Raw genomic sequence first — 12,968 nt, forward strand, 5'->3', positions numbered from 1 at the left:
CACCGTATCTATCGTGTATTCAATCCATACTATGCCTCAGCGATACATTTGATACATTTGATACATCAACGCATAGAATACGCATATCAAGATAATTGCGACAGCTGTTTGACCTAAGACGTCCTTGGTATTGCATCATTGCTTAATGCTGAGTCGAGTTGTTTTTTTTATGATGGTTGTTTGCCACGATTCTTTGATCCAATGACAGTCTTCAAAGGCCACCTAAACAGAAGGTTAATCATTGTCCAGATGCAACTTGACTTGACCAGGCAGTTGAACAACCAACGAGACTCATCGACTATAGTGGGCCGTTGACGGATGAAGCATGTGGGCCAAGCATCACCGAAACAAAATCACTGCGTGTTAGTTAAGCTCGGTCGGTTCAGGGTCCACCGCCAAAATAATTGCAGCAATTAAAATGTGGTGATAGCCTCTCTGATCAAAGTTTGGATTTTCTATCAAAATGTAGAGTGGCGAGGAAAGCCGCCCGTCCGTGATATCAACAACCAATCAACAATGCACGCCTCTGTTGATGCCCAGACGTTATCAGAGCTAATGGAAGGATTGAGTCACCTACCGTAATTCTCGCTGTTCGGGGATTGCGGTGCATGTCCCCGCGCTGTGGATTAACATCATATTAGGTAGTAGGTAGGGAGGTAGTTTCCCCTTTCTCAGTAAAGAAACGAATGCGAATAATATTACTAGAAGATGCTGAATCCTCTTTCCCAATTCCTTCCTTCTTCCTTCTTCTTCCCTCATCAGTTGTGATAATCAATACTTCTTTACGTTGTCAGAGATTTGAATCTTCAAACTACAGCCCACTTGGTATTTTGTCATATTGACGCATTTCTCTATTGCACCTCCACACGGTAAAAGATTGTCGATACCATTACCGCAACAACACTTGGACTTGTATACTCTCATCAGAAGCACTTGAGAACATATTTAGCTATTGCGAAAAGCCACCAAAATGGGAACCCCCTTCATCACCTTTCTTGCACCCAGCAACCTTGAAGGCTACAAGCGTGGTGCTCCTCTACAAGAACAACCGCCAAACATCTCGCAAACCTTTCTGGATGCGATGGAGGTTCGCGAAGCTGTCTTTGTTGAGGAGCAAAAGGTCCCCGCCGAGAACGAATTCGACGACGACGATTCACGTTCATGTCACTGGGTCATCTACGCGAGTATTAACACGGTGGAAACATTGGAAGTTCGCGATGAAGAGGGTAAAGTCATGCAACCCAGGAAGAGCTCAACGCGCTCAACCCCGATTGGAACTATAAGACTTGTGCCATTCCCCCATGACCCTCATCCTGAGAATGGTGGGAAGTACTGGAATGGTGTTCTGCAAGACGAGAATGGTAACCAGGGCGGCAACCATAACGGCCACAAAAATGGAGATGCGCCGGAAACCTCAACAGAGAAGCCATACATCATGGACCGAAAGACAACTTTTCACAACGGGCAGGAGCCGTACATGAAACTGGGTCGTCTGGCAGTTATTGAGGAGTTTCGAGGACGTCGCATCGCTGGCCTACTTGTGACTACAGTTCTTAGCTGGCTGAGAGAGAATCCCTCATACTCTGATCCTAATATCAAAGAGTTCGGCCTTGAACAACTCGACCCGGTCATTGGAACTGACATGAAGATACCCCAATGGGCAGGGTTGGTATGCGTTCACGCGCAGAAGCAGGTCGTGGACGTCTGGAAGAAATGGGGCTTCGAGGTGGATGAGGATATGGGCACTTGGTGGGAAGAGGGCATACCCCATGTTGGTATGTTTCAGCGACTGGAAATCGGAGACAAGACGGTTCGACTAGATTAGATACCCATTCTTTGCGTGAACGGCGATGCATGACAGACTTGGAATTCCTACCCAGGTAGAGAGGGATACAAATATGAGATAACAATGCGTAGGCGTTTTCTCAAACGTACAAGAGAAACACAAGGGTCTAGTGGAATTCATCAAAAGATTCATGCGATTATAAACACAGCTATGCATTAAAAGACTTTGTTTATGTTTTTTTTTTGAGTTCATTTCATTTAACTCTCAGGGAGCCCGACTTTTTTATTGAATCTGTAGCCACCTAAGAAAATCCATAGCCGCGTTCCCAGACCCGATGAACGCAAAATGCAATTCTGAAATAAGCCGGAACACGCCAAAGCCAACCCTTCCAGACGTGATACACCTTTGCACCTTTTATCGGTTGCTCTTGGCCACACGCTCCAACTCATCCTTCTTCTTGATAGCGTAAGAGTTGCTAGAACCCTTAGCAGCGTTGATAAGCTCCTCAGCAAGGCACTCAGCAATGGACTTGACATTGCGGAAAGAGGCCTCGCGGGCACCAGTGGTGAGGAGAGAGATGGCCTGGTTGACTCGGCGGAGAGGAGAGACATCAACGGCTTGTCGTCGGACGGTACCGGCGGAACCAATTCGGGTAGAGTCTTCACGGGGACCGCAGTTGACGATGGCGTCGACAGCGACCTGGATGGGGTTCTGGTCGGTCATGAGGTGGATCTGGCCCTAATGTTAGCACTTGGTGGCCGTGAAAAAAAATTGACAAAGACCCTATTCTCGAGGGCTTCTCAGGTAGGAGGACGTACGATCTCGAAGGCGTGGGCGACAATTCGGACAGCCATGAGCTTCTTTCCGTTGTTGCGGCCGTGGTGCATCAGAGAGTTGGTCAATCGCTCAATGATAGGGCAGTTGGCCTTGCGGAATCGCTTGGTGGCATATCGGCCAGCGGTGTGGGTGACGTAGACGGGGTTTCGCAGGGAAATGTAGTCACTGTCGTGGGACGTCCGTCAGCATGTCGTCGCGCACAAAAGTGAGGTTTTTGGAGATAATTTTTTGCCTCCAACAGTTCAGATTAAACGTACGTCAGGGAGATATCGCGGACCTCAACATCGTAGTCCCACTTGTTGAAGAGCTTGACATTGCCAACCTCCTTAACAACATCCTTAGGAAGCACCTCGTAGAGGGCGGAGTTCTCGACCTCGATCTCGCCGTTGTCAGACATTTTTGCTGTACAGTCGGGTTCCGGGACTGGCGTTAGTAGTGCGGGATGAGATGTTCAAAGTTGAAGAGGTGGGCTTGGGTTGCTTGAGATCTCAGGGCATGGAATTTTTGGTGTGTCGGCCCTAGAGCCAACGCGGAAGAATGTGGGTCCACATCTGGTCGCACTTTCCTCATTTTTAGGGCTCACCTGCCCTTGAACTTCAGTGGTTCGCGACTTTGGAGACGTTCATTCTTAGCGATCGCAATACCACACTTTCTCTTACTGTCGTCTTCACACTCCCGTCGACAGCAACATCAGACAAAATGGTAAGTTTTTCTCGGCGACGCCCTCCCCTTTTGTGAGAGAAAGGGAGGGGACTTTGCGAAAAATTAAAATACAATGATGGTTTGACTGACTCTCGATTTCAGGCCCCCGCCGCAAAGAAGCAGAAGAAGAAGTGGTATGTTTGAAGCGTAACGACCATCGTCACCGAATATCAAATACTTACCCATTTTCAAAGGTCCAAGGGCAAGGTCAAGGACAAGGCCCAGCACGCCGTCGTCCTCGACAAGACCACCTCCGAGAAGCTCTACAAGGATGTTCAGTCTTACCGTCTGGTCACTATCGCCACCCTCGTCGACCGAATGAAGATCAACGGTTCTCTGGCCCGACAGTGCCTTGCCGACCTCGAGGAGAAGGGCATCATCAAGCCTGTGGTTACACACAGCAAGATGAAGATCTACAGTATGACCGCCTTCCCCCTCCTTCACTCTCCCCGCGCGAACTATCTTTACACACTTCGATACGCTACCTCGACACAACTGCTAACATGATTCCAGCCCGTGCCGTTGGTGGTACCGACTAAATGCAATTCAACGAAAAATTTGAGTCTCACGATTGTGCGTCTGGGTGGCCTGGACGATAGACAGGCCACATGGTCGGAGGGTGTTGCAAGGCGAAAAAGAAGCCTGGTTTAGGACGCTATTCATGCTCGGTTAAGCATTGGGACGGAATCGCTTTAGCACAAACGGCAACGGAATGAAAAATCTTCGAAACGACCAATTTATGGTTCTCATCGTAGTATATCTTTTGTGAATCGTCTATCTGTGATACATGGTCCCATGCCAAAGCATACATTTCCACGGACTCGGCAAGACGCTATTGTCGTAAGGCGAAACAGTAACAACCGACCGAAATGTATAGTCGACCTTGCGTTTAAATCTGGCTCATGGTCCTGCTGTTATCCGTGGGTATATCGGTATGATGAACGAGTTTTTCGAACTTGATAGGCTTGCCGCAGCCACATACCAGTCACTCGTTGTCTTCAGCAGGATACGGATATAGGTTTCATACAATATGGACACTCCAGATCAGAACCACAAGATAAACAATTGCGGTACGCCAAGACCCTAGATGGCATCTTGTTACCCATAAACGAGCAGACATGCCCTCTCGCTGGAGTCTAGTTTCGTCATCAACAAGTCCTATACAACCTCGAGTGTATGATTCGATTGGGAGCTATTAGGAAACAAAGCATGTTCTGAGGGAGTACCAATGACCGGTCAAAGCATCAGAAATGTGTTGTCAATCGTCAAATTTTAGTTTTCGGTGCTTAAAACCCTATATCTTTTTGCAGTCGCTTGGGTGGTCATTAAGCTAAACTGACCCCTCGTGCTCCTCCAAATACAAAACCGGTCTAGAAATATATCAATCCTTTGGGACATCTAGAAATATATCAATCCTAATGTTAGCACCATAATCATACCTGTCGAGATGAATAGCAGTGATAAAGTTCTCCAACATCAGGCACGTGACCTCGGGTTTGAAGTCTTTCTATATTTCCATGACGGCGGGTTGGCGAACAAAACAGATAAATGGCTATACAATAGTCATTCGAACAAAGTCTCTGAATATCAAAAGAAAAGAAGTCAATTATCATCTATCTCATCACTACTAACGAGCGGGTCAGAAGTGCCTCTTTAATAACCAAGAGAGGTAGGTCAGCCAGGTTTCTCTTGTCTCAACTCTTGGCTTCGAGTGATATACAACCGAGATACGGATGCAGGTAATTCACTCTAACCCGGATAGGAGATAGTAGCTCGGTTTACGGATACTACCTCGTGTGCAACGTCTATCTCACGTCGGTTATCCGAGGACAAAGGGTAGACAGGAGGTGGTCCGTCGATGAGTGGCACAACAACGAATGGTAAGACTAAAAAAGCCTAGGATAGGAGAGCACACCGTCAATTAAGGAATCCTGTTCATTTCCCAGCTGAATCGATCTCGGAGACGTTGCAATCTTTGAAATGGCCGGCATAGGAGTGGACGCGGTTAGCTTTTCGCTTTTGGCACAGGTCAGTTTCGATAGGCCAATGCCTCATGACAGGATCGGCAAGATTATTTTTATTTGCAGGGTCTGTCCCGAGCGATTTTTAAGGTCTCAACGCAACGGGAATACTCCGAACTGCCTACTCAGTTACGAACACAAGATGATCTCAATGGAATCTGAAAAGTCGTTAGTGCTATACCACGAATATCTCTAGTGTATCCCTTTCACGGATTCAATTGACTCGAGTTGGACGGATGTCCCGAAAGATAAGCTAGAAATAAACAACCTTGAATTGGAGCAAAGAAAAATCTTAGGTACAGTAGCCGAAACTGCATGACGATAAGCGGATTGTTCGTACTGTACGGTACAGTGCATATAACAGCAAGGTTCCTTGTCTCAGTAGGGGAACATGAGCGAAGCGGTGGCGGACTTTGAATTCGGCTCAAAGGGACAGTAGCTCAGAGAAGAGCTTGTTTGGCCAAATCTAAGCCTGAAGAAGTTTGCAGCACATGAATAACCTGTTATGAGCTCTGGTAGTCACCATCTCTATTGTCAAATAGTTCAGGGCCTGCTCCCTAAAGGATTACGGGTATGAGTTGAAGTGTTTTAGCTTCCCTTACTTCCCTTGTGGGCCAAAGTTAGGGGTCAGGGTGTGGGATATCACCGTCGTCAAGCGTCTATGTCCTTGGGTACAAACATGATAAACCAGATGTCTGTATTCCAGTGTATCCACTGGCTGACTAGATGTACAGAGTACTGGGCCGAAGTAAACGGATAAACGTCAAATGAGGCAATTGGGCTGACACTAAACATACGGCTATTCCGAGATAGTTATTTGTGTCAGGTTTGTTGCATCTGAGGCGCCTCGGTTGTTGGACACAAACTGGCCCAAGCAAAAAATTCAAGAAACAGAAGGAAAAAAATAATTGTTCTCCTCAAACAAAACAGACACCAATTGGACAGTTAGGTCAGGCTGGGGTAGGTGAACCCCGGGGGAGGCGATGGTAAGGAAGATCCAACACAACCCTACCCAGAGCGGCTCACCTCTATTCATGTCATGAGACTTGCGCACTGTGCGAGGTGTGGCAGCTAGATGCTTCTGTAGGTTCAGTTTCAGTGGCAGTGGATGGTTCTGGGCTGGCGTTGCTGGCTCGCGGAGCCCGGAGGCTAGTGGATTGGAGAAGGGACCGGGGGAGAAGAAAGAAATGTGGGTGAAAGGATGGCTAGATGGATGTCATGATGAAGGGATGGGGGAGGGAAATTTCGATGGTGAAAGAGGGATATACTGACGACATTTGATCGAGATAGATCAATTGTAGCACACAACGGTGAGCATGACATACTCAATGGTTTGGAATATGGGAGATTAAGAACTTTTAGAATTGAAGCCTTCATCGAACTGTACTTTGTACAATATCAATGTATGCCCTGAATGGATCTGAAAACTTTTCCTACAGACGGGCAGCTTGGGCTATCATGGATCCTCGGGCCTTGGGACAGCTCATATCGCCCCAAGGCTTGTAGGCCTGCAAGCTGTATCCGTAGCTGTCTGTTACACCGAACTTCACTGTAACTGCTGTACTGTACAGTACCCCATACAGTAATAGCTCCCATGTCTCCCAAGCCCAAGACGGGTCTAGGTCTCGGCGGTCGACAAAAAATCGGGGTGAACCGGCATCTCATCTTGCAGCAGCAGCAAGCTCAAACCCAGACAGGTCCAAGGATCAGTGAAGGACAGGTTTTGTACCAAAAGCGCCCCACCTTCAAGTCCACTAAGTGCCACTGAGTGGCCACTTGGCCACCCCTGAAAAGCTCGCAGACCTGGCAAGGCTGTGGCCTCAGGCTTCCAAGCCCGCGTTGTTGCTGTGGAGAGAGCTACTGGGCTTGGGGCCTGGTTGGCTGGGGGGTCCCAGCTCCCTTTAGCGCGGGACCGGAAAGATTCGCTCCAAAGAGACTTTCTTACAGGTCCGCCGCAATTTTTTTCCCTCCCCCCAAATACCTCTCACCCCCCGTCGGCGCAGATTTATTTTCTCTCGACTCCCTCCATTCTCTCTTCCTTCTTTCATCCTCAATCTCCCCTCAATCCTTTCGTCTTGTTCAAGGGAAAGACCATCACAGCCGCTACCATGTCTCCTCCTGCTGATCAAGGACCCCAGACGGTCTTGGGCATGCCCGTAAGTTTTTCTCTCATCCCCCTCGATCACTATCCAGATCCCCTCGACCGCCAGGTGCCCGCCGATGCACAAAATACCTCCTGAATCACTCAGCGCTATCGAATATCACGACATAATATTTGACATCCATGATGGATGATTCGGGCACAATTGTCCCGATCGTGGTGCTGCTTGTCTTTAGAAGATATTTCCCCCTCGCCTGCATCGTGGCATCTTGACTGAGCGGATCTACCGATGACAAACAGAAGATTAAAAGCATTTACTAACAATGCTTGCAGCCATTCGTCGCTGACTTCCTCATGGGTGGTGTCTCCGCCGCTGTCTCTAAGACTGCTGCTGCCCCCATCGAGCGTGTCAAGCTCCTCATCCAGAACCAGGATGAGATGCTCAAGACTGGTCGTCTCGACCGCAAGTACAACGGCATTGGTGACTGCTTCAAGCGCACCATGGCCGATGAGGGTGTCATGTCCCTCTGGCGAGGAAACACCGCCAACGTCATCCGATACTTCCCTACCCAGGCCCTGAACTTCGCTTTCCGTGACAAGTTCAAGAAGATGTTCGGCTACAAGAAGGACAAGGATGGCTACGCCATGTGGATGGTCGGTAACCTTGCCTCCGGTGGTGCTGCTGGTGCCACCTCTCTTCTCTTCGTCTACTCTCTTGACTACGCCCGTACTCGTCTTGCCAACGATGCCAAGAACGCCAAGTCCGGTGGTGACCGTCAGTTCAACGGTCTCGTCGACGTTTACAAGAAGACCCTCGCCTCTGACGGTATTGCCGGTCTCTACCGTGGTTTCATGCCCTCCGTTGCTGGTATCGTTGTCTACCGTGGTCTCTACTTCGGAATGTACGACTCCATCAAGCCCGTCGTCCTCACTGGTAACCTCCAGGGCAACTTCCTTGCCTCTTTCGCTCTTGGTTGGGTCGTCACCACTGGTGCCGGTATCGCCTCTTACCCTCTTGACACCATCCGCCGACGTATGATGATGACCTCCGGTGAGGCTGTCAAGTACAAGAACACCATGGACGCTGCCCGCCAGATTGTCGCCAAGGAGGGTGTCAAGTCTCTCTTCAAGGGTGCTGGTGCCAACATTCTCCGTGGTGTTGCCGGTGCTGGTGTCCTCTCCATCTACGATCAGCTCCAGGTCCTCCTCTTCGGCAAGGCCTTCAAATAAGCGATTCGTTCAACATACCCTGTATAGATGAGTGTTGGGGATAAGGATTCGAGGAGAATCTTAATTGGCGGACCTGGCATGGTGTCCGCTGGTTGAAACAAAAAGGCGAGATCGAAGTGCAGATCGAGGGAAGTTGTCACAGATACCCGACGTGGTCTGAAACAGCAGCTCTTTACGGGTTAGAGTGGCATAGGCACGGCGTCTTTTTCTAATCTTGCTTTGCCTTCCGTTCTAGGCCGCTGTAATTTATACACCAATGCAAATTCCCTTTACTGTCTAATCTATGTTCAATCGTTCCAGATGTGTGTGACTGCTTCATTTGAAGTTGTACTTGTCGTGATACTACCATCTGTCCTTTGGGATGAAGTTTCACAAACTTTATTTTAGTGTGCCTGATGACTAAGCCAAAATTTACAAGCAAGATCTACCTCCACCTACCCCAGTCCGCTGCAAACGAATCGTCCTTCTTTCCGGCTACTCCAGAACCTCCTAGCTCGCGAAATCTGTCGACATGCCTCCTAAACAAACATCTAAAACTGGCCGAGGTCAACCCAAAGCTACCACTAAAAAATCAGCCAAGGCTTCTGAACCTGAACCTGAGCCGCAGTCGAGCAATCCATTCGAGATATCCGATGACGACAATGATCAAGCTGGGCCCTCAACACGCGAGGTCCAGGCGGTTGAGGAAGAAGAGCCTGACAAGACGATCCCGGCGGAGCTTCTGACACGGCTATTACACGAATTCTTTTCGAAAGATGCAACGCGGATATCGAGAGATGCCAACGCTGCAGCGGGCAAGTACTTCGACGTGTTTGTAAGAGAAGCGATTGCACGCGCTGCTGTCGAGAAGGATGTTGGGTTTCTAGAAGTTGAGGATCTGGAAAAGATCTCGCCTCAGTTGCTGCTGGACCTATGAGCAGAAACTCACAATCAAGTCAGTGGTGTTATTTGTGAGGGTCTGATTTAGTTGCGCGAGCTTCTCATAGCCATGAGGGTATCGAGAAGTTCCCAGATGTCAAACACATAACGATATGGGTATGGGGTCTGCATGCCATCTTTGTCCGCCCTTGTATACTGACAAAATAGCAGCTCGGGCCTTGCGTATCATATAATATGATAGTTGTAACTAGCTCTAAACCTAGCTATTATACATGGGGACCTCGCCGTCTCAATCGGCTAGTTATGATAGGAGCATTCATACCTTGGAACGCTTGGTCGCAAGATACAGCATCAAGATTGGCGTTCGTTGGAACACAAGCAGTAGTTACTGAAGATGTGTTCCGAAGATTACGGTATATGTCAGTGAGCATGGTGGATCCAATTGAAGTCCTAGTTCTTTGGATGGCTCGAGGAGCGTACTGGGTCATGGTGTGATGGATACGTATTGCCAACTTTCAGCATACCGGGGGTTAATCCAACGGCACAATATTGTCAGTCATGACCATCTTGGAGTAGCACATGAAATTCAGATCATAGAACGATATAAATATGAATAACGGGCACATCGAATACTTGAAGCTAACGTAGAAGTCATTAGCACTGTTCATCTTACCCACACGCCTTCGATGTAGGTTAGCTTTGGGTCCCAGCACATTTCATTTCCAAGCTCTACACAAGTCGAGTATTTCCTCCGTTCAATATAAAAAACTGCCATCATACGAAACAAACAATCTGGTATTGCCATTCTCTTGGCAGTGCGTCCTAATTATTGTGTGCTTCGCTAATCTCGGAGTTGGGAGTTCTCAGGTTGACGTTGGCTTGCTATGCAACCCTACGCCTGTGAATGAAAGAATGTTGCTAAAAGCGTGAAACCCGCATACTCGAACAGTTGAAAATTCTCCGAAAATATTAGGAGGGCTATTAACCGCTTCGATGATCTACCGTGATATTGAAAGAGATTTCATGGCCAACGTTAACTACTACTAACCTTAGTAAATACCTGCCTATCTAGACTACCCGACTTATGGTGTTTCAAAACTCCAGAATTTGGTCCCCACAGCGATTCTGCAACCAACACGAAACATCGCAGTCTCGAAACCGATCAGCCATTGCAACGAAAGCATTCACCTGCTTGTACGCTAAAAAAACTCGTTCTCTATGACTAGGCCAAGTGTTTTTTTTTTTCGTTTCAAAACAGCATACCACTAGCGCACCCCCGTAAGGGATCAGGTATAGGGACGAAACTATATTCGTCTCACAGGACTACGGATAAGGGACTTCCGACGCAAAGAGACCCCTGTTCAATTCACCCGGCTGGGTCAAGACCCGAGGTCTCCCTATAGTCACTCGGATTATCTCCTTCCTGTGGTATGGGCTCGAATAGTATTCATACTAAGCGCCATGGGTTTGATGGCTCAGCCTTCTATGGATTAAAAGAGGAAGAAAATGTCAATATGATATTGTTCTAAGAGAAACGACTTCAGTCGACATTACCAGGGAATAAGTATCAAGTGATGATGAATTATGAAAGCAATTGCTGTACCGCGCAGTCAATTCTCAGTGCTATCTATATTGACCATACCAAGTCAATATCAGATTGACCTGACATATAGCCTGGGTAGTTCCCAAGCCTTACCAGAGTCTAGAGCCAGGCTGGGTAGGTAGCCAAGAAAGATCTGGCACTCCATGTTTCACTCGCCAACTCTTCTAGTGAAGCCTTGTCGATAACGTCTCATGCTACTCCTGGCCTGCAACGCTGCCGATGGCGCCGAGACGGAAACCCCAACATCCTTATTTCGGTACCATCAAGAGGCGTGCTTCAGATGTGCCTCGAAACTCGTCATCCGGGCCCATGGCCATAATGGGTCGCTCAGGCGATTCAAGGTGTATATATTCCTATTCCGTCTCGTGTCTTTTGTTTTGTTTCTTCTCATCTCTCATATCTTTCCATAATCAACAGTCTGGTCCTGTTCCTTTGAACCTCTTTCCTTATTTCTCTCTTTCTCTTTCCTTCTTTTTCTTTCTTAGACGAGGCCGGTCCTTCAAAGCGCTTGTCGCATATTTGAATTATTTCTTGATCATATTCTTGAACATCTTGTCTAGAACGTCCTTTCTTTGCTCTTTCTCAAATATTCACATCCCCAGACTCCAAACATGCATTTCTCACAAATTGCCATTGTCGCTCTTGCGGCTGCTGCTCAAGGTATGTTTCTCTGCACCATAAAGCTACCCATATAACAAATAATTGACTTGAGTTTAGCTGTCGACGTTCAAGTCGTTGCTGTAGGCCGCAATGGAGCGACAAATGCAACCGGCCTCAAGTTCTGGCCCGAGAAGATCACAGCCGAACCCGGTACCATGGTGCAGTTCCAGTTCTGGACAGGAAACCACACAGTCACACAATCTACTTTCGACGACCCTTGTATGCCAATTGGAAATGTCAACCCTAGCGTTGAGGGCGTCTACTCTGGCTACATGCCTGTCGCCGCCAGCATGTCCAAGGGCATGATTCCTACCTACACCATCACCATCAAGGACAAGAAGCCCATGTGGCTCTTCTGCAGCAAGGCCCAGCACTGCCAGGGCGGTATGTCTATGGTTATCAACGAAGAGTAAGTCAAGCCGCATCTGCCAATATATGGATACCTTTTAACACTCATCTAGTTCTTCTTCCAACTCAACAAAGACCCTCAGTGGCTACAAGGAGAAGTGTAAGGGCACCACAGTCTCCGAAGTCGTCCCAGTCAAGTCTGGCGGTGCTCCCTCCGGTGGCTCCGGTGGCAACGGCACTATTCCTGGCGGCAACGGCGGTGGCAGCTCCGGCGGCAATGACGGAAACTCTGATGACGATAGCTCCGGTGATGACAGCTCCGATGACGGTAGCAGCTCCGGTGGTGATTCTTCTTCTGGCGATGACAGCAGCTCCGATGATGACTCTTCTTCTGACGATGGGTCTGACGATGGGTCTGAAGATGGCAGCGGCTCCGGCCTTGGTGGTACACCCACTGACGGCTCGCCCTTGACCCCCGGATCTGCTGGCACACCAACTGCTGGCACACCTGTTGTCACAGCTGGTGCTGCAGACCTCTCTGCACCCTTGTCGATGCTAGTAGCAGTTGGTGTCGCCGCCCTCTGCGTGCTGTAGATCGATATTCAGTGCTGCATGAGTGTGTTTTATGTATAGACGTAATGTTGGGAACAATTAATCGGGATACCTGTGCCAATTGCTGGAACGATTGGAAGTCCCGGGATGGGCATAATCAAATATCTATGGAGTTCAGGACAGGATTGCCAACAACTCTGGCAGATCATTATGGAATAATGTATCAAGTTTACATGTATAGATACTTAT

The 12,968-nt window shown here is 48.3% G+C and overlaps 6 protein-coding genes across 6 annotated transcripts; 5 read left to right on the plus strand and 1 right to left on the minus strand.

The window, feature by feature from the left end:
* Positions 1-675: 675 nt before the first annotated feature.
* On the plus strand, positions 676-2,012 carry EDB82DRAFT_515358 (uncharacterized protein). The gene has a single exon (XM_025738482.2). The coding sequence runs from the start codon at positions 971-973 to the stop codon at positions 1,823-1,825; it is 855 nt and encodes a 284-aa protein (XP_025593239.1). The 5' UTR covers positions 676-970; the 3' UTR covers positions 1,826-2,012.
* Positions 2,013-3,186, minus strand: EDB82DRAFT_515360 (40S ribosomal protein uS7). The gene is made up of 3 exons (XM_025738483.2): positions 2,881-3,186; positions 2,605-2,788; positions 2,013-2,518 (listed from the first exon to the last, which is right to left on the minus strand). Exons 1-3 carry the CDS (start codon positions 3,018-3,020, stop codon positions 2,201-2,203), a joined length of 642 nt encoding a protein of 213 aa, XP_025593240.1. The 5' UTR covers positions 3,021-3,186; the 3' UTR covers positions 2,013-2,200.
* Positions 3,187-3,230: 44 nt separating this feature from the next.
* EDB82DRAFT_515361 (40S ribosomal protein eS25) lies at positions 3,231-4,071 on the plus strand. Its single transcript, XM_025738484.2, has 4 exons — positions 3,231-3,325; positions 3,428-3,459; positions 3,520-3,743; positions 3,839-4,071. The coding sequence occupies exons 1-4, from the start codon at positions 3,323-3,325 to the stop codon at positions 3,862-3,864; spliced, it is 285 nt and encodes a 94-aa protein (XP_025593241.2). The 5' UTR covers positions 3,231-3,322; the 3' UTR covers positions 3,865-4,071.
* A 3,216-nt stretch (positions 4,072-7,287) lies between these two features.
* EDB82DRAFT_515366 (ADP,ATP carrier protein) lies at positions 7,288-8,952 on the plus strand. Its single transcript, XM_025738488.2, has 2 exons — positions 7,288-7,502; positions 7,781-8,952. Exons 1-2 carry the CDS (start codon positions 7,455-7,457, stop codon positions 8,675-8,677), a joined length of 945 nt encoding a protein of 314 aa, XP_025593243.1. The 5' UTR covers positions 7,288-7,454; the 3' UTR covers positions 8,678-8,952.
* Positions 8,953-9,188: 236 nt separating this feature from the next.
* Positions 9,189-9,593, plus strand: EDB82DRAFT_480596 (CENP-S associating centromere protein X-domain-containing protein; the record flags this gene model as incomplete). Its single annotated transcript, XM_025738489.1, has 1 exon — positions 9,189-9,593. One exon carries the CDS (start codon positions 9,189-9,191, stop codon positions 9,591-9,593), a length of 405 nt encoding a protein of 134 aa, XP_025593244.1.
* Positions 9,594-11,770: 2,177 nt separating this feature from the next.
* Positions 11,771-12,761, plus strand: EDB82DRAFT_529975 (uncharacterized protein; the record flags this gene model as incomplete). The annotated part of the gene is made up of 3 exons (XM_025738490.2): positions 11,771-11,819; positions 11,877-12,228; positions 12,281-12,761. The coding sequence occupies 3 exons, from the start codon at positions 11,771-11,773 to the stop codon at positions 12,759-12,761; spliced, it is 882 nt and encodes a 293-aa protein (XP_025593245.2).
* Positions 12,762-12,968: the final 207 nt, after the last annotated feature.

The sequence above is a fragment of the Fusarium venenatum genome (assembly GCF_020744135.1).
Source record: "Fusarium venenatum strain MPI-CAGE-CH-0201 chromosome Unknown EDB82scaffold_4, whole genome shotgun sequence".
Taxonomy (NCBI): Eukaryota; Fungi; Ascomycota; class Sordariomycetes; order Hypocreales; family Nectriaceae; genus Fusarium; species Fusarium venenatum.